General features: G+C 38.8%; 2 protein-coding genes across 3 annotated transcripts in view; both read left to right on the top strand.

Annotated features, from left to right (window-relative positions):
• LOC121278964 (desmoplakin-like) overlaps nt 1-25,119 on the top strand; it is a 92,149-nt gene that overhangs the window by 34,329 nt on the left and 32,701 nt on the right. For both annotated transcript variants that reach the window (XM_041189591.1, XM_041189590.1), the window contains exons 6-17: nt 96-164; nt 253-414; nt 2,184-2,288; nt 3,784-3,879; nt 4,245-4,370; nt 5,045-5,209; nt 7,056-7,210; nt 7,314-7,440; nt 12,114-12,315; nt 15,554-15,747; nt 18,466-18,638; nt 24,260-24,398. In XM_041189591.1, the coding sequence (XP_041045525.1) occupies nt 96-164; nt 253-414; nt 2,184-2,288; nt 3,784-3,879; nt 4,245-4,370; nt 5,045-5,209; nt 7,056-7,210; nt 7,314-7,440; nt 12,114-12,315; nt 15,554-15,747; nt 18,466-18,638; nt 24,260-24,398 (1,713 nt within the window). The remainder of the gene's footprint in view (nt 1-95; nt 165-252; nt 415-2,183; nt 2,289-3,783; nt 3,880-4,244; nt 4,371-5,044; nt 5,210-7,055; nt 7,211-7,313; nt 7,441-12,113; nt 12,316-15,553; nt 15,748-18,465; nt 18,639-24,259; nt 24,399-25,119) is intronic.
• On the top strand, nt 7,677-9,684 carry LOC121278933 (40S ribosomal protein S29-like). The gene is made up of 2 exons (XM_041189499.1): nt 7,677-7,751; nt 9,313-9,684. The coding sequence occupies exons 1-2, from the start codon at nt 7,677-7,679 to the stop codon at nt 9,541-9,543; spliced, it is 306 nt and encodes a 101-aa protein (XP_041045433.1). The 3' UTR covers nt 9,544-9,684.

Raw genomic sequence — 25,119 nt, 5'->3', positions numbered from 1 at the left:
ATTACTAATGCCACTTTTCTGATGATATTGCAAACCAAATATCTAATGATGCTTGTGTATTCAGAAGTTCTGATTGCTTTGCCTTCCTCTCCTAGAAAGGCAACTATTCTGACAACAACAGAGAAAGCATACTAGCAATGGAAAGTGAATACGAAAACATTTTGGTAAGCATAAGTCGTTCGTAAAGCTAAAAGATGTTCTTGATAATTTAGTTGAACAAATAATGAGTGTTAATTTTTACATGCATGCTAGAAAGCTTCAGCGGATAGGCTTGATCAACTAAGAAAGCTCCAGGACATCATTTCAGCCACCAGCCAGGAAATTATGTGGATCAATGAACGTGAAGAAGAAGAACTTGTTCACGATTGGAGTGATAAGAACACAAAGATTGCTGAAAAACAAGAAGCTTTCTCTGTAAGTCTATATATTTTAGAGCACCATAAAACTCACCAAAGCTGCATTCTACAGATACAAGTTAGAATTGTAAATTATCTTCCTGCGGCCCACCCTCCCCATAAAAATAATTCAACCAGTAGGGTTGGATGAGGGTGGCACCATTCATGCTGAAGATAGAAATCAATCTTTGTGTTTACTTCAGAAATCTGCACGTGTGTTGATGCCAAGCATTTTTTAAAAAGGAGTGGTATTTGCTAACTGGCTGGCTTTACTGAGCCAGTCTTAAATGAAAACAAGCACTCATGGCTGGGCAAGTAGAATTATTACTTCTGTCCATGTACCATTTTTTACTCCAGTTTCTTTTTCATGCTCGTCTCACCATCTTTCCCCAAATTTCCTGGCAGTGAAATTTTAAATTATTGGCAAATGTCATGCTTTCAAAGTTGGAACTTTGATCCAATAAAATAACCCAAGAAAAGGTTCACTCTTAAGTCAAAGTCTTTTTTTAGTTTTCAGTCATCATTAACCTATAACCAGCATTATATCTTGGGATAAAATTGTAAGCTAGCATTCCATTCATGAAGCCTTGTATGACCAGGAAAGATTGGATATGGAGGCCAATGCCGGCCTCACATTATCTTTAAATCAAAAGAAATTGATCCACAAATTGGATGTGTTGCTCTCCTTGCCTAATTGTATAACATAGAAAGTACAGCACAGAAACAGGCCGTTCAGTCCAGATGGTCAGTGCAATTGTTTATGTTCCATCTGAGGCACCTCTCACCCTACTTCATTTAAACCCTATCTGCATACCATTCCATTCCTTTATCATGTACTTATCTAGGTTTCCCTAAAGGCATCCATGCTTTTCATCTCACCTACTCCATGTGTTCTACATTCTAACCACTCCAGATAAAGAATTTTCTCAACCCTTAACTGGATTTATTAGTAACTATTGTATATTTATGGCCCTTACTTTTGGAAGCGCCACAACTAGAATCATCTTCTTTACATCTACCTTGTCAGGCTTCTTCATAATTTTAAAAGCCTCTATAGAAAAGCCTGTCCAGCCTTTCAGTATTTCAGATTTGTTTTGTTTTATGCACTCTTATGGAGTTGCCATAGTATTTACATCCTGCATAATTAACCTGTGGTAATGAACACAAATTTATATGAATGCCAACCGTACACTACTATCCAATGGAATGGAGGAATTGGCCAGGAAATTATGGAAAAACAAACTGGCAATTTTTAAAAAAGAAATATATAACCAACAAGTGGAACATTGAGGAGCCAGAGTATGGTGGAGAAGCTGAAATGCTTTCTGATAGAACAGCATCTGGATTGTGCTTCGTGTTTTGAAATAGCCCCTTTTAACTCCCTTTGAAATCCATAAATCAGACGATTAGACTGGGCCTCAATTTCGGAACATATTGGTCCTGTTGTCTCTGCAAGCGAAAGCAATATGTTTAAGCCTTTCGTCTTTATTGAATTGCCCAGGAGCTTGGGGAGCCTATAATTCCCTCGTGCTTTCTCCATGGTAATGCCTCAGTCAATCAGAATTCACTTGCCAAACAATTAGCACGTTTTTCTCTTCTAGTATAAACTTCTGTGAACGTTTGAAATTTGGCATTCTTGCATTTGTCCTGGTGAGTGCAAGACAAAAACCTTTGTCACAGGTCTCTCTCTTCATCAATATTAAAGGTCTCCACTACCAAGCGACTGTTTACTGCTTTGCTTGTGTGCAACCTATGTTTAATTATTTAAATTTTACTTGCTTTTGCTAGATGATGATGAGCCAGTTGGAAGAAAAGGAAAAGCAATTAAACAGACTCAAACAAGAAGGTGACCAGCTAGTAGCAAATAATCATCCTGCAGCTGACAAGATTGAGGTGGGGGTGCCTGGTTAATCAATCATTTAGGGGCACTGTAAATCTTGACTAAGTCTTGTCAATGAAGTTTACTATCAGATTTAGAGATAGGGAAGTGAAAGCACTTCTACACATTCTCGAATGTGGAGCATGATCACCATTCATTACCTAGATATCTGTACAAGATGCTAGTAACAATTGATACAAGCCTGAAAATTAGATTGGATGCCACAATTGTATCAAATTCCTTTGCTGTTTTAATGGATGTATTTAAAATAAGTGAATTAATGCCCCAGCAGGCAAGAGTTTGATACAAAAGTGGGGCAGAAATAATTGCTGAACTCTTGGGTCTTGAACTTGGCACAACACATGTAGCATTTGTTGGATGGAAATTGTGTTATTTGATATCTCCATGAAGGCTTTACCCACCATTCATCTTCTATCTTGATATAATGTTAAATTAAATATGATTAAAAGCATGTTAAGTGTTTGTATTCTTGCTGTTATTTCCAGGCTAGAGGTGCCACATGTGTATGTTCTGGAAAATCCTAGAAATAAGCGTTTAGTATTCAATTTTGACCTGAGTAAATCCTGTTACAGTACATGGGCTCCAATATTAAACTCCACTTTTTTAAGAGTCAGTATGTATAGACCAAAAAAATAATTTTCATGCTTGTTCTTTTAAAAAAATCTTCGAGAGGCTTCATCTTGCAATAAAACAGATACAGTTGCTGCCTGAAGCCACAAAGCAAATTGTCAACCCCATTTACTATTTTCAATGTAAATTACAATTACTTCCAATGGAACAAATGCTGTCAGCCTATAATTGGCGAAATTGCATCCCTTGAATTGCAGGAATTACTTAATGTGAAATTTGATCAAAGCCTTTGTATTAGAACATATCTGTCCTGGTGGGAACCTTTGGACCATATTTTTTGCCTTTAACTTATATTTTATTTATCTTGATTTTAAAAAGAATTAAATTGGCTTTGAATTGTCAGTTAACATTTCTCATTTTTGCTCTCCTGTACACTGGACGTATGGAAGTGTCAGCTTCACTTTGACAATGCCATCACATTTAAAAAAAAAAGTAACCTAGTTTATAGTTTTTGAAGAACACAGGTTTTGATTTTATTTTTCTGTGTAAAAGCCCCACAGATACAAAGCAGCAAATGCTGAATATATGAATGAAAACAGAAGAGCTGGAAATAAACTGCAGGTTCCCCAGCACTGGGAGAAACTTGTGAAGTTTTATAAGATCACTGACAGCTACATAGTGTTTTCCAAATCAGTAGTGCACTATGGTACCTCCTGAACATATGTACATATATATCATATTTACTGCCTTCAGAAACATGTATCAGGACAGCAGGACTCAAAATGATATTGATAACTTCTAGCTTGTATAAAAATAATCATAGCAAATTATACATTTGTATTTTATCATCTGATTTTTTTATTGAATCTGCAGAATATATATTAATAGAGAAAATTGTATACTTTTTTTGAATTTTAGGCCTATATCGATACTCTACAGACACAGTGGAGTTGGATTCTCCAGCTTACCAAGTGCATTGAAGTTCATCTGAAAGAAAACTCCAGTTATTTCCAGGTATACTATCTGGTTCAGCAGATCAGTCAATGTAACTTAAATTTGAAAATAATGCGTGTCCTATCAGTTGGGGTACTTGTAGGGCTATTCCGTTGCTTGCTTTACGATAGCAGATGTTTTTACTTTGGCTGTTGCGGATGGGGCACGGCGAGGTGGAAGAAAGCAGAACTAATGTTATTCACTTTGCCCTGTGGATTCACACCCTCAATCAACTATGGCACCAATGAAGGGGAAAAGCTGTTTACGGAAGTGGTTAGGTGTCAAAAGACACAAATTTATTGGCTAAATTGCATTCTTCATTATTCATTTGTGAGATTCTGTTCATGCTCATATATATTAACTCCCATGCTCTTTTCATTTTATAGTTTTTTGAGGATGCTCAAGCAACTGAAAACTCATTGAAGAAAATGCAGGACTCCCTAAGAAAGAAATATGCCTGTGATAGGTCAACATCACTGCAGCAATTGGAAAAGATGATTGCAGAATCAGAGGTATTTAATAAATAATTTTAAAGTAGAGATTTCCAATGTTAGTTGAATTTTCTAAAGATCTGAAAATTAAACATTGGGTCTGATTTTCCTGTGCTTTGCCTTGTGGAGCGCCCTTTCTCCAGGTGTAAAGGGGTGGAGACCTATTATGGTATGTGTCATCTCCTGCACCTCTGCATTGCACAGGAGTTTCCATGGGAGAGGGGAGCTGGGTGTCTCTGACTGGTGGTGTCCAAGAACAGCCAGAAAGCCTGAGGATTGATAGTGAGATCTGCAGCTGCATTTTACTTCTGTTTTCTGATGCTGGCCTCTGCTAATACACTGGCCTGTACCAGGTATGCCCCAAGTCATATTAATAGCCTGCAATACCAAACTAAGCAGTAGTTCAGCTCAATGGTGGCAGGGGAAGGAGGGATTCAAGCAATCAGAGCAACTACCTTTATGGGCCATTACTTTTGTTTAAATTCTTTCTGGAATGCCAAAGCATGAGACATTAGCCAGTATTCAAGCATACAAATTGAATGGTTTCTATGTACTTAGAGTCTTGGGCCTCTCGACTTCTACTGTAATGCAGTAGCACATTTATAGGAACATGTGATCCCCAGTGCCTTGTTTCTTACAATTTGGCTTTTGAGTTTTTCATTTATTAATATGCTTTCTTTGTTTTACTTTGGCAGAGAGATCAAGAGAAAATTCATGAATACAGAAGACAGGTGTCAAACCTGGTAAACAAATCAAAGAAGATAGTACAACTGAAACCACGCAATCCCTCTATTAGTACTGATCATCGGGCCCCGAACCAAATTGTCCTCAAGGCTCTTTGTGACTACAAACAGGATCAGGTATAATTTCTGCTGAGCATTTTGCTAACTGATCCTTGTCAGTTCAATCACTTTTGTAAATCTTTAAAACAGCAGTGCACATTGGGATTTCTATTTTAAGATCTGTGAGACTGGCTGGTAGATTATACTTCTTGTGTATATTTGGACCAGTAAAGCATGCTCACTGTAGAATGCAGTAAGAGAATATGCTTGCTTTATATTGTTATCACAATCCAATTCATTGGAATATGTGGGATATGTCTAGTCAAAATAAGAAACTACCCCATTGTATACAAAAGCAAAATACTGCGGATGCTGGAAATCTGAAATAAAAGCACAAAATGCTGGAATACTCAGCAGGTTGGGCAGCATCTGTGGAAAGAAAGAGTTAACGCTTCAGGTCACGATGACCTTTCATCTGATGATAGGTCATCTTGACCTGAAACATTAAATGTGTTTCTCTCTGCAGATGCTGCATGACCAGCCGAGTATTTCCAGCACTTTTTTTGTATTTAGTATCCATTATGTAATTTTGTTAAATAGAAAAAATGGGAGTATTAAAAACTTTCCTCAACACTACTGAATTGAGCACCACAAAAATCCATTAAGTGTTCTATCTCTTAATTTACTATGATTTCCTTTTGTATCTTTCCTATATTTGTTTAGTCAATTGTAAAATGAGTTCAAATATGGTGACTCTGGAATATTCAGGTGTCGAAATTAATTTTTTTAGGTGTTATGCCTAGGTAACCAGTCCTTGGATATAAACTGATAACGTTATTTGTGACATTAATAAAATATTTATTAGTATGAGGTCATATTTTTGCTAAAATTAGTGTCAATTCAAATGAGTTTCTGATCTGACTAGAGTCAGGCCAGGCCCATTATGATGGTAGTGGTGGGCTTGTACAGCATAATTTCTAAAATTCATTTTGCTAAACTTAGTTTATGTCTGTAGATTTTTTTGCTTTATATCATATTAGTTTGCAGTACAATTGACATTTTTTTACACCATAAATTTTGAATTACTGAGTAATTTGAATAAGCCATTATAATAAAACTGCATTGAAGGCTATTTTTTAAAGTGCCAGTTGAATTATCCAGTAATGCAAATTAAGCAATTTTAAATTAATAGAAGCTGACTGCACTGGCACTTTACATGTTAGTGATTGAGAACTGTTTGAGATTGTGAATTAAAAGTATCTCCCAGGAAACATTTTATTAAATATTGAAGTGTGTTTGTTTAAGTAAAAATTTCCTATAGCTTACTGGAACCAATATGCTAAATAGTGACGAAATTTACTTCTAGTCATTTGATAGTATAGAACTTGAGTATTGCTGAAAAAGGAGACATGTCCGAAGCTTTTCGTCATGCACTTATCAGGACATTCTGCAAAAATACCAATATAAGGGGAAAACAACAATTTATACTGTATGTTAAGAGAATGCTGATTGGTTGGCAAGGGGCGTTGCCATGGAGAATGCACCAGTGATGGTGACTGACAGTTAACTGCCAAGCATTGTTTGAAATTTAAACTAGGCAGCTTGGCCCTGATTGGTCAAGGCATTACCCTGAGGAATGAGTCATCATTACTGGTCCATTCTCCATGGCAATGTCTCTACCAGAGTCTACTTGCCAACCAATCAGCACTCTTCACATGCAGTATAAATTGTTGTTTTCTGCTTATATTAGTATTCTTGCGAAGTGGCCTGATGAGTGCAAGATGAAAAGCTTCTTTGTGTCTCTTTTTTTTCAGCAACACTAAAATTTACTTCATTGTTCATTCCTTGAGGAGTCAAAATATGCTTTTAAATAATTTTGCTACAATTCTAATATATTAATTCTCTTTTAATTTTTATTTTTCAGAGGGTTGTCCATAGGGGAAATGAATGTATTTTGTTGGACAACTCACAACGCAGTAAGTGGAGGGTGATAGGACCTGGTGGGATGGAAATGATGGTTCCGTCTGTTTGCCTTCTCATCCCACCTCCAAATCCTGGTGCAATTGAGCTTGCGAACAAGTAAGAAACTATTTCCCAAGTTCTGTCATTTGTTGTTTAAAGTTAAGTACAGTTTGGGTGCTGTGATTGTTAAATTATGCTTTATTTTGTTCTTTGAAATCAGAATTGATCAGTATTACGAGGCCATCCTTGCTCTGTGGAATCAATTGTATATTAACATGAAGAGCTTGGTATCTTGGCAATACTGCTTGAGGGATGTCGAAAAGATACGCAGTTGGACCATTTCAGTGGTAGGGACTTCAAAATAAATTTTTGTTCTTGAAATCTTAGCTGTTTTTAGGAGTTTCATAGTAGCAAATGAGGCAACTCAAAATACTGAAAATATCAAAAGTGTATGTCATTTCATTATTGGTTAATTGAGAGACTAAAGTCCCACATTAGCCATGTGCAACACACCGATCAGCGACAAACCTCTTTCTCAGAGGAAACAAGGGAGGACAATGGCTTAAATTTTGCTGTAGTTATGATGGGAAAACTGTCAATGTTCACTCATTGTCCCACTAAAACTGGGAGCAACTTTGGGAGTCCAGGTGAGCGTGGGGTAACGCGGAAATTCAGAAGTTGCAGTTGGGGTATCCACCTCCATAAGGTGCACTGTAGAGGTTCCTACAGATGGCAATCAATATTGCAATCATGGTGAAAGCTTCCACTTCTACACTTAGTCTGGCTGTAAAACCTTTATAAAAATTACATTTTGTTGAATGAGATGTAATTGGGTTTTTAAACAGTGTACTAACTTGATAATTGCTGCTAACTACCCTTGTTGGACCCGAAAGGCTGATTTTATATTTGGGGGATATCACGTTTATCCACCAAAAAAAAATTATTTTAAAATGTCTGTTTATCTTTATTTTAGCTTCAGTCATATGGGGCAGAATCTTCCGCCTGTTGGGCGGGCCGGTCAGGGTCGTGTGCAGAGCCGATCGCTGCCCGCGATTGGCTGGTGCTGCCATTTTACATTGGCGGGCCAGTTAAGGCCCGCCCAGCGCTCAGCATGCCCGGTAGCACTCAGCACTACCTGTGCAGGTGGGGGGAGGAGGGAGAGTCGGGGCCTGTGCTCTTTCGTACATGCGTGCAAAAGAGCGCAGAAATCTCCCTGTAGGCATGGAGCTGCCTCAGGGAGATTAAGTTCAGTTTGAAACTTCAAAATAAAGAAAGTTTAAAAAATAATTTACACATGCCCCCTCATGGGACAGCGTCACATGAGCTGGGACATGTTTATGAAATGTTTAAAAAATATTTAGTAATTTAATGAACCCTTCATGAAACCTCATCCCGCCCGTGGATGAAATTTCTTGAAAAATGTGAAAGCCGCTTGGGCTATTTGCCTGCCCACCAACCTTAAGGTTGGACAGGCAATCATGTCAATTCCTTAAATTGGTTGATTAATGAACTTAACAGGCCTTTGACAGTTCGGCGGGTGGCGCCTGCCGAACCAAAGATCAGAATGACTCGCTGTGACGTCGGGGCACACGCCTTACATGTCAGCATGCAGGGCCTGCCCCTGCACGCTGACGGGAAAATTCTCCTCATGACTTTGTTACCTGAAAACTTAAATGAATACTGAAAGATTTTAAGTGCTTTTAACTTCTTGATTTGCGGCATGTCAGTACTTCAATTTGGTTGGTTGCCCACCTGCTTGCTGACATCACTGCTGCTGCACTTCAAGATATCTATTTGATTTGGCACCAGATGTAAACTGCCGTTGGGAAAGGGGAAATTTCTGCCACAGATCATTAGATCTTTTTGGGCAGCTTTCTTTTGAGGTCACCGGTGAGTGCACTTGCTTCGCCATTGACCGTAAAGTGCAGGCCAATGACCTGTCCTGCTGTGAAGAGCCACCTGTCACAGTTAGTTTGTGGTGTCAAGAGTGTCGCTGCTCTCCACTGGGTACATGAGACTTAAAAGATTTGCAAAATTAATGTAAAATGTTGAAAATGAGAAGGAAAATAAAAAATAAACTCATATTTTCTGTCTATTCAAGACTTGTAGCTATGTCAATGTATGAGTAATTACATTGTGAAGGTCCATTAACAATCTTCTTGACTGGCAATTACATTGTATAGCAATTACATTGTTAAGATAACTGCTTGTTAAAATAGGTGCTGGGCATTGCTTCACCTATAAATGGGTGCAGCTCTCTCTCTCTCTGTCTGGCCGCCGTGGGTCATCAGCAGCTTTACTGGTCCCACCCTAGGAAATTCGGCCAGGGCTCCCGCTCATGCCGAGTCTGTGCGAACCGACACGGCCTGATCCGGAAATATGGCCTCAACATGTGCCGCCAGTGCTTCAGACAATACGCTAAAGGTATCGGCTTCGTCAAGCTGGACTAAATTACAAAAGGAGCAAGAATGCATTCCAATGTAGTGTGAAATGGTAACACAGCATGTGTTGAACAACTTTCTACTGTCTTCACCTGGAAGAAGCAAATTTGTGATGCTCCATTTTTGTAAATAAAATCAAATTGTCCTTTGGGAAAAAAAAAACATAAATGGGTGCAGCTGTAACACTCCAGTGTGGAAGGGACTGGGAGAGTCTGCTACACTGCAGAGTTGTCTTGAGAATGAACCAGCTTGAGGTAAAAGACTACCTTTGGACTTATTCTTCGACAGCAAGCATTTATTGTGACTAACAGCTATTAGAGAAATTTTTGACCTCTTCCAGTGAGGAGTCTCCCTTCTAGAAGCGTACATCAGAAATTTGAAATTATGGCCTGAATTTTCACTCCCGGGTCGGAAGCGCAGAGTTGGACGTTTCCCATCCCCACAACCTCGACTTGAGAGAAAGTGCCCCAGAGGTTGGGATTTTTGTTCCAGAGTGGTGGGTGTTATGACACAGCAGTTTTTAAAGGCTGAGTTATTTAAAATCCCAGAGGGAAACTTTAAACAACTGTCATAACCTATTTTTCAACTGGTATATTTTGAACTGCAGCTCTAAATTCAGGAATAAAACCACTGGTCCTTGAGAGGTTTTTATATCAAACTACATGAGACATTTATTAATTTACAACAAATTAAACATATACACATGGCCACAAATTACTACTGTCATAACTTTTTAAAAATCCCAAATTAGTCTCCTCTAAGGCAACAACAACCAATATATTTAACTAAACACCAGGCAAAGCATTTTCACCTTATGAATTTAAAATGAGGATCCTTTCAATTTGGTTCCTTTGCGGACAGTTCTAGGCTTACAGACTTTGATCTTACATGCCTCTTCCTTTCACACTCAAACTCCTCTCAGGTTATACCCAGCCTGCCCTTTGAATGCAAATTCTCATTGTATCACCAAGCCCTTTGAACTTCACCTCTTCTAACAATAAAACCCCTTTCGTAGTATCAACTTTATTAGTAATATAAACATATTGCTTGGTGTCTCCTAGCTAGGTGCAAGATTTCACTCCCACTCTTGAATGCTCTATTCAACCAAAGTGCAAATGTATCCTCCATCTGCCATTTACATCTCAAAACTACTATACATCAAAGCACCCAGATTAGCTGGTTTTAATCCAGTTAAGACACACACAGACACACCCACAGACTAAACCTCTTTTTAAAAAAAAATTTCCAATAACATTATATACATTAATAGCTTCACGACGGTGGGGTTCTCTGCGAGTTAGGCTGGGCAATCCTGGAATGAGTGCAGAGGTTGTCGGGTGCAGAGGCACGTTGGGCAAAAGGCCTGCCTCAGTACTCTGGTGCTGTGTTGAAATTTTTTAAAGAATTAAACATAAAACAGTGCCCCACCCACCCCATGGCTCCTCATACCCTCCAATCAAAAGGATCTGCCCATCCCCATGGCCCTTTATAGCCCCAGTGCCAAAACTGACAACTCATGCCAACACATTCCCACCTACCACCTTTTGTTCTTAACATCTTTCCTGCCAACACACCCAGTATCCACCATGGGCAGACCTCAAGAGTCGTGCTGAGACGAAATAATATAAAGTTCTAAGTATCTATTGCAGACTTTACTTTTTTACTAAAACACTCTCATAAAGGCCCATTCGCTACATTTACATTCCTTCAACTACATAATACCTTAAAAGAACAAATATTTATTCGAGTGCATAATCCCTTATTTAAAAAAAAGCATTGGAATTCATAGTTCCACTTCAAAGAATCTATAACACTTGGAGCTGTCAACCAAACTGTGAAATGTCAGGCACCCTACTGTGATAATGGAAGGTTGTGAAATTAATGCATTAATCCAGTTATGGTAATCTATCAGAGTGAAATAGCAAGTAATGGTTTTTTAAAAAACACTCCAGACAGTTTTTATTTCAAAGATTTAAAGGACAGGAATTTTAAATGCCTGACAACTTAACAGTTGCCTTGACAGTTCATTTTGACACTTTTGACAGTTGCCTTTGAGAGGTCATTTTGACACTTCTGACAGTTCCAGTTTGAGCTAGCCTGGCTAGCTCAGTCACTAGAGCATGAGAACCTTCCAATGAACTTTACAGTTAGTTTATGCACTTTTTACGTACATTCATGCCTACTTTTGACAATCCCAAAGGGCACCTGCCTCTCCCAAGGCGCACCTGACTTCCCCCCAAAGGTGTCCCGGGACCATATCCAAAAGGGTACCACACCTCTCCAAAGGATTCCACAAAGTTCAAACCTGCTGCTCCCAGGTCTAACCTGCACACATGTTTCACGCACCCAAAATTAGTCATGACTGGAGCAAGCTGCTAATTTACATGAGCAGCTGCTTCTGCAAAATGCCCATGTGTGAAAAGTGACCCACCCCCATTCCCGCCCCCGTGAAAATAGGTGCAGGATGGGGTAGGATTCCTGATTTATTTCAGTGGAGGTAAAATCTCTCACAGCTCACCTCCAGAGAATTAAGTCAAAAAAATTATCCCTTGCAAATAATATCCCTTTTTTTTTACCAGTTACGGACAATGTCTCGTGAGGATTATGAGCTCATCATAAGAAACCTGGAAAGTAACTTTAAAAATTTCCAGCTGTACAGTAAGGATTCGCAATACTTTACTGATGCAGATAAGAGAAAACTGGAATCTGATTTTGGCTCAAGCAAGAAGCACTACGTAAACTTGGTGACCGTTTTGGAGGAAGAAAGAACTCATGGACAGGGTTTGTAATATTTACTATGATACATTATGTTTCCTTAAAGAGATGTACAATTTATGAATATATATTACGAGAGACTCAAAGGGGAAATGCTAGGCCCATTAAGACAGATGAAAGTGAGACTATAATGCACAATCAGGACATGGCAAACTTGTTAAAAGGATAATTTATAATCTTTTTAACATTAGAGAGGAGAACATAATACCAGGAGTACAAGGGGACCTAAAATAAATTGCGGGGAGGAGCTTATAGCTTTTATTAACAATTAATGGGAGTTGAAATAGACAAATTAACCTAACGGTTTTCACTGCATCTTATTAAGAGAAATGTGAGAGGAAATTGCAGATGTATTAGTCGTTATTTTCCACAGCACTCTAGATTGAGAAATTGTCTCTGTGGATTGGAAAACTGCAAATGTCACTCTGTTATTTCAGGAGGGAGGGAAGGAGAAACCAAAGAATTCCAGGCTTGTGAGTTTTAACATCAGTTATGGGGTTACTGGAATCTGTCATCAGGGGCTGAGTGGCTGAGCATTTGAACAAGTGTGAGGTAATGTTGGCATGGATTTGTCAAGGGAAGGTCATGTTTGACTGATCTAGTTGCATTTTTAGAGGTCACTAACACGGTGGATGGGAGAGTGTAATGTAAGGCATTTGAGGTTGTCCAGAAATTAGAATAAAAACGCACACAGTTGGGGTAACCTTTTGATGTGGGTTGGTAATTATTTGGCAGGTGGGGGCAGAAGGGAGGGATGATGGGAATGTACTCTGGTGGAATGTGACAAGCAGAACCCAGGGGCCTGTCCTCTGCTGTTATCTCACAGATAAAGGCTATTCAGCCCTTTGTACCAGTGCCAAACTCATGACCTTATGATCCTCATCTCCAACTATCCATTCCTCTCAAGTCCTTGTCTCCCAAATCTGTGCCCATCTTTCCCAGAGCCCTGAATCCCTCAAATCAGGTTTCTGCCCTGCCGCAATGCTGAAATGGCTCTTACCAAAGTCACAAATGACAACTGATGTGACAAAGGTAAACTGTCCCTCATCATCCTTCTTGGCCTGTCTGCCGCCTTTGAACCAGTTGACTGCACCTCCAATGCCTCTCCACTGTCATCCAGCTGGGTGAGACTATTGATTACCTGGTTTCATTCTTCTCTATCTAATCATTGCTGATGAATCACTTGCAATGATTTCTCCTCCTGTTCCTGCACCATTAAATCTGGATCCATCCTTTGGCCCTCTCCTATTTCTCATCTTTATGCTGTCTCTGGGTGACATCATCCAAAGCACAGTGTTAGTTTTCACATGTGATCAGTTTCAGTATCACATACAAACTTCTATCCACCGACAGAAATCCTGACAAAATCTGGGCAACGCTTATTTGTAAGGCAGATGTGAACCTCTTTCAAAAACATAAAGTCCAAAGGAAAATATGCATTCTGCTGGCTAGGAGGATATTTTGGGAATGTGAGAGAGACTCCTTCCTCAGAGCATTGTTTTGTAAATTTTGGCCTCATATGTACAGTAGATAACATTTTTTTACTTTTTGACTATCAAAGTTTTAAGTAAATATTGAAGTAGCTAGAAGTTTGTACGTAATATTTTGGAGCCTTATTCTGGGTTTTTCTTAACAATTTTCCAAGAAGTGATAGTCCAATGGAGTTCTTCATGAAAACTCTCAAAATTCTAAGGCAGCATTTATTAGAACAAAAGAGATTACATGTTGATTTATCAGAAATGTTTAAAATTATTAAGGGGTATGAGAGAATAAATTGAAATTTGTTGTTTCCAGCAAATGAGAGATCTCAAATGAGGTGATAAAAGATCAAGGGTAAGAGAATTAGAAGAAAGAGCAACATAACCTTTAGTACTTGGATTGTTGAGACTGTGGTATGTGTTTTTCAACTGAGCAGATCAATTCATATTAATGCCGGAGATAAATCAAAGTTTTTTCTGATATTAGCATTACAAGCAAGCCTATATACTTACAAGCAGGGTGTCCAGCAGGGATTAGGGACTACTAATTCAGGTGAGTTGCTAGTGCAAATGATCAAGTAAGTATTTAAAGCAATCTTATTTATATAGTCAGAGAACTAAGAAAGATCAAATTGTTTGCTCCTATTTTGATTCAGTATTATGGTTCAATTCTGAACTTATTGCTGTGTGACCTTTGTGTCATGCTAATATGCCAGTAGTTGGCAGTTTTGCACAGTAAACACTTGATTTCCACTCGACTGTTGAGGATATTTCATTGATTATCCGTTTAAAAAAAAAGATGATTTGAATGCCAAGAGGTCAGACCAGGAAAGTGATTGAATCAAGGAGAGGTCAGAAAACCAACAGGAGTTGGATCTGGGTGAAGGTGTCATGATGAAATCAGGCTGCCGGCAAACGAATAACTTGTCGTGTTCAGAGAGAGAAAACAATCTTGCCCTAATATAATCTGGAAAAGTAAATTCACTGACAAAGGCTCGCATGCTGCTCTCAAAGACGTTGTGCAGAATTTGAAGTATTTAAATGTATTTATTGTGTGAATTAAATATATACATAAGGACTAGGGTCAACTGGCAGCAGCCAGTTGAAAGCTGGGGAACTTGTCAATGTTGTGCCTATTTTAATTTGTGAAAGGTGCTTCTTTAGTTATGGTGGAGAATCAATGTTGCAGTGTTTTAATTTGCAGTGGCCAATGGACATAATTGCAAAATTAAAGCCTCAAATAAATATAGAGATCAGAAACATTTTTCCTCTCTTTTCTCCATCTCTGCCCCTGTGTTGTCCCCCCGCCCCTCAACCCAAAGAAAGTAGAGAAAGCACAATTCATGTCATGATATCATGACATGAACTTAATAAAACAGCAGAGTAACTACCTGGTTAAGAATGGATTTTGAAAGAAATTAAGGTAAGAATAGATCAGTTAATCTAATACCATACTGGATGGTCCTCCGGTGTTGATGGGACTGTATGAAACACACATGGAATGCACCTAGACAAATTTATACAGGTAGGTTGTAAATTTGCATTAACATTTCAGACCTTTAGCTTGTTTCCTTATTTGGGGGGTGGAGTGCTGAGAAAAATGTTGCATTATCGTTTTGGAGGTTTTACTTTGTGGGCAGTTGTCTGCTTCATGAGACTAGTAGGATCCACGATGAGGCAAATTCTGTGTGGTCTATGAAGGTAATGGCCTTCATAGAGTTATTGCTTTTTCAAATCCCAAACTTTTATGTTGTCTTCAAATGCAGGACAAGTAATAGTACCAGTAGTAACATCACCACAACAATCAGCATTGCCAAAGGTTGACATGAGTTTCCAACAGGAACTCCAGAAGATTCGTCGCCGTTTGGAACAGAATGAGCATAAAATGATGCAAAAAATACATCTCCTCATTGATTCTAATGTGCACGGGGACTTTGCACAAAGGATGTCTGAGTTAGAGGTTAGCATGAATTTATCAGCAATCTGTGAAATTCTAAACTTTGAAATTTTAAGTTAGTAGCTGTTATTTTTAATGTTTATTTTCTGTTATTGGTGATGGATTTTATAAACCAACTGCATCATGAAATTTGTTAATATGTGTGCAAAAATAGCTTTATAGCGATCAATTGAACTAAAAGCATAGTAGGTCATTTGGGAGAGGTGACTTTTTAAAAATTCACTTACGGATGTAGGCCAGCATTTATTGCCTGTCCCTAATTGCCCTTGAGCAGGTGATGGCGAGCTGCCTTTTTGAACTACTGCAGTCCCTGTGGCATAGGTACATCTCCAGTGCTGTTAGGGAGAGAGTTCCAAGATTTTGACCCAGTGATAGTGAAGGAATGGTGATATAGTCCCAAGTCAGGATGGTGAGTAGCTTGGAGGGGATCTTTTAGGTGGTGGTGTTTCCATTGTCTGCTACCCTTGTCCTTCTAGATGGTAATGGTCGTGGGTTTAGAAGGTGCTGCCTAAGGAGTCTTGGTGAGTTCCTGCTGTGCATCCTGCAGATGGTACACACTGCTGCCACTGTTAGTCAGTGGTGGAGGGAGTGAATGTTTGTGGAAGGGGTGCCAATCAAGCGGGCTGCTTTGGGGGATTCAGTGATAATAATGACATTGAATGTCATGGGGCAATGGTTAGATTCTCTCATTGCCTGGTACGTGTGCAGTGTGAATGTTATTTGCCACTTTGCAGCCCAAGCCTGGATATTGTCTAGGTCTTGCTGCATTTGGACATGGACTGTTTCAGTATCTGAGGAGTTGCGAATGGTGCTGCAAATCATGCAATCATCAGTGAAAATTCCCATTTCTGACCTTATGATGGAAGGAAGGTCCTTGGTGAAGCATCTGAAGATCACTGGGCCTAGGACCTACCCTGAGGAACTCCTGCAGTGATGTCCTGGAACTGAGATGGTTGACTTCCAACTACCTCCATTTTAACTTTTAAATTATAACTTTAAAAATAACTGCTATTAAATTAAATTCAATGTTTATTTTCTGTTATTGGTGATGGATTTTATAAATGTATACCAATTGCATCATGAAATCTGTTCATATGTGTGCAAAAATAGCTCCGAATTGATCACTACAAAGTTAATAATAGGTTATTTGGGAGAAGTGACTTGGTTCATTCAAGTACATCAGATTTGAACTTTGAGTCCCAGAGCTGAAAGAAATGTTTTAACCTTTGGATCATCAATGCATTTGACGAAGGTACCCAAACATCTCTTATTTAATGTTTCTGGCTTTATTAACTTGGGTAAATTCACTGGGTATATTTTTTACCCTTTGAGTATTTAAAACAAGAGGGAAAAGGCAAAAGTAAAAAAAAAGAGAAAGAAATGATGCAAGACAGTGTAACAGAAATAGAAAGCTCTTCTTCATTGGATCAGAGATATTTATAACATTGTATCACAGCAATGTAATGCTGTATTTCTCCTAATATTTATGATTATGAAATGGAAAAGTTTTTTTGCATTTGTAATAAAGTAGATTTAGAAAGGACTGGATTGTATAATCCCCTTTGAAACTAATGAGAAAATTTTCCTCTGTACTTAGGGGTAAATAACTGGCTGAGCAGAGTGCATAAGAGGAAAATTGGGCAGTTAGTAAGACTATACATTTTCTTTCCCTATATTTAAATGGCAGGAAAATTAGGCAGGGTGTACATATGCAGATGTCATTTGCCTCACCCTGCCTCATTTGTGTACTCTTTCCCAGTTGGTAATTTACCTCCAAGCACAACTGAAAATCTGCTACTCTAGCTGTATTCTTAACAAATGTCTTTTCACACCTCAAACCCCAACCCAGACTAAATGGGATGAAGGCTTCCTTTCTGTGCCAGTACAGAAGTCTATGTGAAATGATTTTGGTCAGCCTGAAGCAAATCCTTTTGCATGAAGGCCCCCGACAGCAGAAAACCATCTCTATTCAACACTAATTTTCAATATTAAAGTGGGAAATAGAAGTACAATGGTATGCCATTTGGGTACTCATCTCTGGTTAAGCCTAAAATATGCTGAAGCAGAATAGAGGGATCTGTGTGTTAGAAGTGGCTGCACTCTACTGTAGAGTCTTAAGGCTAACAAAAATGCATTGAAATTGGATTCTTCAATTATTAGCATATCTAACATTTTTTTTATCTGCCGCATTATTGAAGGTGTTAATTTTAAATGAATCGAACCTTGTCAATAGTTGGCAGTATTCAAGAACCTAAGGCTAGATATTCTGCTTCAAAATTAGTGGATGGAAAATCACAGGCTGGGGCTGTGCAATTTCTGGTACATGCCTGAGTGCCAAAGTGGAAGATTTTTTCCAACTAATTTCAAGGCCCAGGTGCGTGAAATAGGAAAGCACTCCATTAAACAATGCTATCAACTCTTATCATGATGGGTACAAAATTCACCAAAGTAAACTCATTCTGTGCTTCTTCATCACAAAATAAAATTGGGCATTAATGCATGAAAATTAAGTAATGGACCCTTTAATTGTTGGTTAATCTTTGTTTGCTACCTCTTAGAAAGAGTGCTTTTATCAGGCTTCTAGATTACATTTGAAAGCTGTCTTAAATTTTTGAAGCCTAATTTTGTGTTTAACTTCAGCTTTTATTAAAAAAAATGTTGAATACTACCATTTTGTTAGCATGCCCATTTTTTTTCTTCATCTTTTGATTATTTTTACAGCTTGCGCAAGATGAATTGAATACAATTGATGATGACTTTGTCAGCCTACAGAAAAGGTGGTATAAGTCATCTAATATGTCAAGTGAGTCAAGAGCATTCTTTGAAACGGAATTTGGCCTGATAGGCCAAAGACTGAAGAATGGTAGTGATTTTTCTTCTGCCTATTTAGAGAGGTAAGAGAGAAAATGAAAACCTTGTTTTATAAATTTAAGCAATCTGAATGAAACTGCAACAGATTATATGTATGTACGAATGTACTTTAGAATAGCATAAATGTCAAAAATGTATGCTTGTCTTTATTTTGTATAAATTTTGTGTCTAGTGTTGACGTTCCACAAAAGCGTTCTATCCAAAAGTGTCAAGCAGCTTCAACAGCCATCTAATTGTTATCAGGATTTTGCAATCATCAGTTAGCTGAATTTCATGGTCAGTAGTGCAGTGATGGCTGTCATTGAATAAATCTCCGCACAAACCTACCATTGGTGAGAATTTTGGTTGCCTTAAGGAAGGATTCCCTCCTGACGTTGGCTGAAGTGAGGCCCAACAGCGCTGTGTAGCTTGGTCGAACATAGGAGGCATTAATGGGCATGACTTACAGTCACTGCAAACACAAAAACTGTGCAGCTGCTGCAGTAAAAAGGCATTAGGAAATTAGATGTAGTAGACAATGATTGATTAATTTTACAAAATTAAAAAAATAAACATTTCAAAATTAAAAATGTAAACATTTTTTAAGTCCAATATTTTGATCAGAAAGTGATCTTTAAAAAGTCTGATCAATCATGCTAAACAGTCATAGATTTTACTTAAAGATCTATCAAACTTTTAAAAGATTTAATCCTAAAAAATCATCTATTTTTACTTTTAAAAGATCCTTTCTGATGGGAGAGGCCCCTTACGCTTCCTGGAAATACCAGGTATAACATTCATCAATAGTGAACAATTAACCTAAATACACATTGGATTCATGCTTGCCATTTGAAGTAGAGTTGGTTGGCCCACCACTGTTTTGGGATTTGCATGTCACATATAGTGGACGTGTCCAGAAGTTGCAGGACCCCTCTGGCATCCAATAACAGCAAACTGTTACTGGTTCTACAGAATCCGGCCCAATAAGTTACCTTCAGTTACCAGTTTAGACTTTCCCAGTAGGAGTATGCATGCTGTGCCTTTAAAGGGACAGACCAGATTAAACTTAACTTTAGCTGAGCAGGTACATATCACAACTGTGCTCCAGACTACAGGAGATTTCACAGAATCACAGAATTGTTACGGTGTAGAAGGAGGCCATTTGGCCCATCGTGTCTGCACACACTCTGAGCATTTTAACTTAGTACCAATATCCTCCTTTTCCCCGTAACCCTGCACATTGGATGATTATTTAAATAGAAACAATGCCCTCTTGAATGCCTCAATTGAACCTGCCTCCACCATACTTCCAGACAGTGCATTCCAAGCCCTAACTACTTGCTGTGTGAAAGTTTTTTCTCACCCCACATTTGCTTCTTTTGGAAAATACTTTAAAACTGTGCCCTCAATCTGTTTACGAGTGGGAACAGTTTCTCCCTATCTCTTCTGTCCAGACCCCTCATAATTTTGAAAACTTCTATCAATCTCCTCTTAGCCTTCTCCTCGCCAAGGAAAACAGTCCCAACTTCTCCAATCTTTCCTCATAACTGAAGTGTCTCATCCCTGGAACCATTCCCGTAAACCTCTTCTGCACTCTCACCAACGTGTTTACATCCTTCCTATAGTATGGCACCCAGAACTGTACACAGTACTCCAGCTGAGGTCTAACCAGTGTCTTTTATAAGTTCATCATAACCTCCCTGCACTTGTATTCTATGCCCCTATTAATGAAGCCTAGAATACTATATGCTTTAGGAACCGCTATCTCTACCTGTCCTGCGACCTTTAGTGATTTATGTAAATATACACCCAGGTCTCTCTGCTCTTGCTCACCCTTTAGAATAGTATCCTTTATTTTATACCGTCTCTCCATGTTCTTTGTACCGAAGTGTATCACCTCACACTATTGTTTATACATTTGTTTATTATTGTTTATACATTTAAAAATGTATAAACATGTAATGTCTATACATTTAAAAATATTGCATTACACTTCAAATACCAGATTTGTTACAGATGCAAAATAATCCTTGAAAAGAATTATAAAATGGAGAAAGAAAGCCAATTGTTCCTCACTGTGTAAAATAGAGACAGCCATCTTCTATTTGACCTAAGGAGATGCTGAAAAGGAATTGACTTCTAATTGAATTTTGGATTTGTAATTGGAGCTTGTAGCCCTTGTAGGATGTACCATGTTATAGCGTGTTGCACCTTAGGAGCAAAATAAAGTGCATAATCATAACGGTATAATGCTGCTGACCTTATTAAACATTGCATCTCTGATCTTACCAGGAGCAATCCATTAGTTGTTACATCACTATTTTAACATTTTTTTAAAATGGTCCCCTCACTGTTTAGACTTTCACTTCTGTTTGTGTTGCTTATAGGACTGGGACAGTTCCCACCAAACTACCCTATTTCAAATGTTCTGTAAATTTACCACAGTGGAATGGGAATGGTATTTAAGTGATGTGAAGTGTTGCATGGTTTCTGTCAGCCTCTCCTCTCTTCCTGTAGTGGAGATAACACAGATTACTGCATTTGGTTATCTAAAAACCTAAATGAAGTGACTCAAGTTTCAGTGACAGTTAAATCTGCCATTTTCAACAGGATTCTCCAAGTGACAGTCCATATTGTTAAATCTGGAACTCCTCTGCTACCCTTATTAATGTGGCAAATTCCTTTTCTTGGAGAATCTAAACAACTTTTTCAAATATTGGGTGAAATGATCAAAATGCTAATGGGCAGAATTTTATGACTCCTCTCACTGGCGGGATCTTCCGGTCCCACCAAAGTCAATGGGGTTTTGAACGGTTAGCTGCATTTTGTGGCCCCACCCCCCGCCGAATAATTCCGCCCATTGTAAGTCTGAAAATGTTCATATTTTAAATAATTGACTGAAATAGGTGGCAAAAGACTTTTGCTACTTTCTGAGATCATATAAACTTGAACTGTTGCTCATTACAAATGAATGTTTTTCAACATAATTTATTCCCCTATCCTCTGCATCACCAAGGCAGTCTTACTTACCCCTATGTGACATTATTTCCAACATGGCTGCTACTTACCTGTTGAAACCTTCGTCTATGCTTATGTTACTTTTAGACTCAACAATCTCAGTTCTTCCCTGACAAGCTTTCCACATTGCATCCTCTGCAATCCTAAACTCATCCAACCTCTGCTGCCAAAATGCCTTTCACTCATTACCCATGTGCTTGCTGACTGACATTGGCTCCTCATTCAGCAATGCTTTACTTTAAAAAAATTTATCCACTTTCAAATTTCTTCATGGTCTTTCCCCTCTATCTCTGTAACTTTCTGCAGCCCTACGATACCTCTGCTCTCATCTGATTTTTTTTGCTACATCATTGTTCACTCTGCCTTCATCTGCCTAACCTCTAGAATTTCCTTCCAAAACTCCTCTGCCATTCAACATCTCTCATGTCTTTTAAGATACTTCTTAAAACCTACCTCTTAGACCAAGCTTTGGTCATCTGCCCTGATATCACCTTATGTTGTGTCAAATTTTATTTGATGATTGTTCTTGAGAAGGAAAATATTCCATCAGTACAGGTGATTGGCAAGGATGCATCGTAAGACATTAGGGAACTGTACATCTGTAGACTGCATAATCCAAATTCAGATCAGTTACACCAATGTTATGACTGTGGTTTGAATTTGGCCCAGGCTTTTTCTGGAGGCTGAGACCATCGAATATAAAACCTAATGAAGGTACTTGAAAAACCTAAAAACTCAATTCTGTTGATACGTTTGGTCATGTTACTGTGAAATATGGTTTTAAAGTTTTGTTTAAGCTCTTATTTTTGGACATTAGAAATTACAGTTTGAGGGGAGGAAAAGCAGCTTTTTTTTTAAAGAAAGCATTTTGAGCAATCTGTGGGGAGCTAGTAGTCAGATTATGCAATCAGTGACATGACTACATTTTTTTATTCTCTCATGGAATGTGGGCACCATTGGCTAGGCCAGCATTTGTGGCCCATCCCTATTTGCTCTTGGGAAGGTGGTGATGAGTCACCTTCTTGAACTGCTACCGTCCATATGGTGTAGGTACAATCTTACTGCTGTTTGAAAGGGAGTTCCAGGATTTTGATCCAGCAACAGGAAAGGAATGGTGATATAATTTCAAGTCAGAATGATGTGTGGCTTGGAGGGGAACTTACAGGTGGTAATGTTCCCATGCATTTGCTGCCCTTGTCTCAGATGGTAGAGGGGGATATGGAAGGTGCTATCGAAGGAACATTGATAAGTTGGTGCAGTGCATCTTGTATATCGTACACACTGCTGCCACTGGTGGAGGGAGTGAACGTTTGGGCAGGGGTGTGTAATGTCTTATCAAGCGGGCTGCTTTGTTCTGGATTGTTTTGAGCTTCTTGAGTGTTGTTGGAGCTGCAATCATTCAAGCAAGTGGAGAGTATTCCATCGCACTCCTGGCTTGTGCCTTGTAGAAGGTGGACAGGCTCTGGGGAGTCAGGAGGCGAGTTATTTGTCTCAAAGTTCCTAGCCTCTGACCTGCTCTTGTAGCCACAGTACCTATATGGCTGGACCAGTTCAGTTTCTTGTCAATGGCACCCCCCTCACCAGGATGTTGATGGTAGGCGATTTAGTGATGGTAATGTCGTGAGGTAATAGATTCTCTCTTGTTGGAGATGGTCATTGCTTGGAACTTGTGTGAAATGAATGTCACTTGACACTTAACAGCCCAAGCCTGAATTTTGTCCAGGTATTGCTGCAGATGGACACAGCTTCAGTACATGAGGAATTGCAAATAGTGCTGAACACTGTGCAATCATCAGTGAACATCCCTACTTCTGGCCTTATGATGGAAAAAGGTCATTAATGAAGCAGCTGAAGATGGTTGGGCCTAGGACACTACCCTGAGGAACTCTTGCAGTAGTGTCCTGAGGCTGAGGGGATTGGTCTCCAGCAAGCACAACCATCTTCATTTGTGCTAGGTATGACTCCAAATGGTGAAGCAGTTTCCCACTGATTCCCACCTCACCTCTGGAATTCAGCTCTTTTGTCCATATTTGGACCAAGGTTGCAATGGGGTCAGGAGCAGAGTGGCCCTGGTGGAACCCAAATTAAGCATCAGTGAACTGGTTTATTGCTGAGTAAGTGCCGCTAGATAGTACTGACAATGACGCTTTCTATAATTTTGCTAATGATTGAGAGTAGACTGATGGGGCAGTAATTGGCCAGGTTGGATTTGTTCTGCTTTCTATACATAGGTCAGACCTGGGTAATTTTCTACATTGCAGGGAGATGCCAGTGTTGTAGCAGTACTGGAACAGCTTGGCTAGGGTTGCAGCTAGTTCTGGTGCACCAGTCGTCATTACTATCGCTGGAATGTTGAGAGGGCCTTGCAGTACATAGGCAGAATCCATTATGAACATGGACATGAGAATTTATTGTTGAATGAAGCTTCATCATTGCAACTGAATCAAAAATATATCCTCCTGCTTTATTGTAACTTAACCAAAAGAGGATATTTAGGAATTGTATTGATTCCTACATCAGAAGTGATTTGTAGGATTCACCCTTCTAAAGTTTGAGAGAACTACATTGGAGCATTATTTGTGAGTCCATGTTAATCGTTTATTTCTATTTTTGAATGAAAACACTAATTGCATTAATTTGTTTTTAGAATGAAAGCACTGAAGTTACTCTTTCAAAATATTCTTGAGGCGGAGGATGTGATAAAAGTTTATGAAGCTAGACTAACTGAAGAGGAAACAGTCCCAATGAGTTTGCATAAAATAGAGTTATACCAAACCAACCTGAAGGTAAATGGAATCTTAACTTTATCAAAACTACTTGTGTTACCTTTGGTTCTCTCCCTGAAAACGTTGGGGGTAATTTTCACCTTCCTTGGGTAAATGGTTAATTTGTTGGTGTTGATTGTCCATCCATTGTAGAAATTACCCTATTTTGACCTCATTGAAGTCCATTTGATATACTCAGATGTACTGGGATACATCTCAATGAACATTTGTGGCCCATGCAGTACAAAGTGAGCATTTTTTTGGGTGAAAACCTAAGCAGTGAGTGTTGGGTTATTCAGCCAAGCAGGGGATTGCTCCCGAGACTGGACCCTATGCTCCTCCCTCAACATGCATACACTTTCTAATAGCAGCCAGTGGATCAGCCAAATACTTGTTAGGAATGTGAATTTCACAATATCACAGACAAAGGCTGCAAAATGCGTCTGTACTCCCAAGGATGAATTTAACAGAGTCAAACAGTTGAAGGTTTATTAAAAGATAAATGATCCAACATACTCTCGCCAATGTCGAGATTACATAAAATTCAGTCATGGAGCTTGTACGTTTTTACAGTTAATTGAGCCCATCCCTCCAGATGCTGTCTTAATTCATCTCCCAATCTCACATTACAATGGTCTTGCTTTTATGCTCAGCTAAAGAGCCATTACATCACTTCCTCCATGACATTTGCTCATTTGTTTTACATTGGGTATTATTAACGCAACATAGTAAGAATGAAAGA

Source organism: Carcharodon carcharias, chromosome 6 (genome assembly GCF_017639515.1).
Source record: "Carcharodon carcharias isolate sCarCar2 chromosome 6, sCarCar2.pri, whole genome shotgun sequence".
In the NCBI taxonomy this organism is placed as follows: Eukaryota; Metazoa; Chordata; class Chondrichthyes; order Lamniformes; family Lamnidae; genus Carcharodon; species Carcharodon carcharias.
This window is presented reverse-complemented; position numbering and strand designations above follow the sequence as displayed.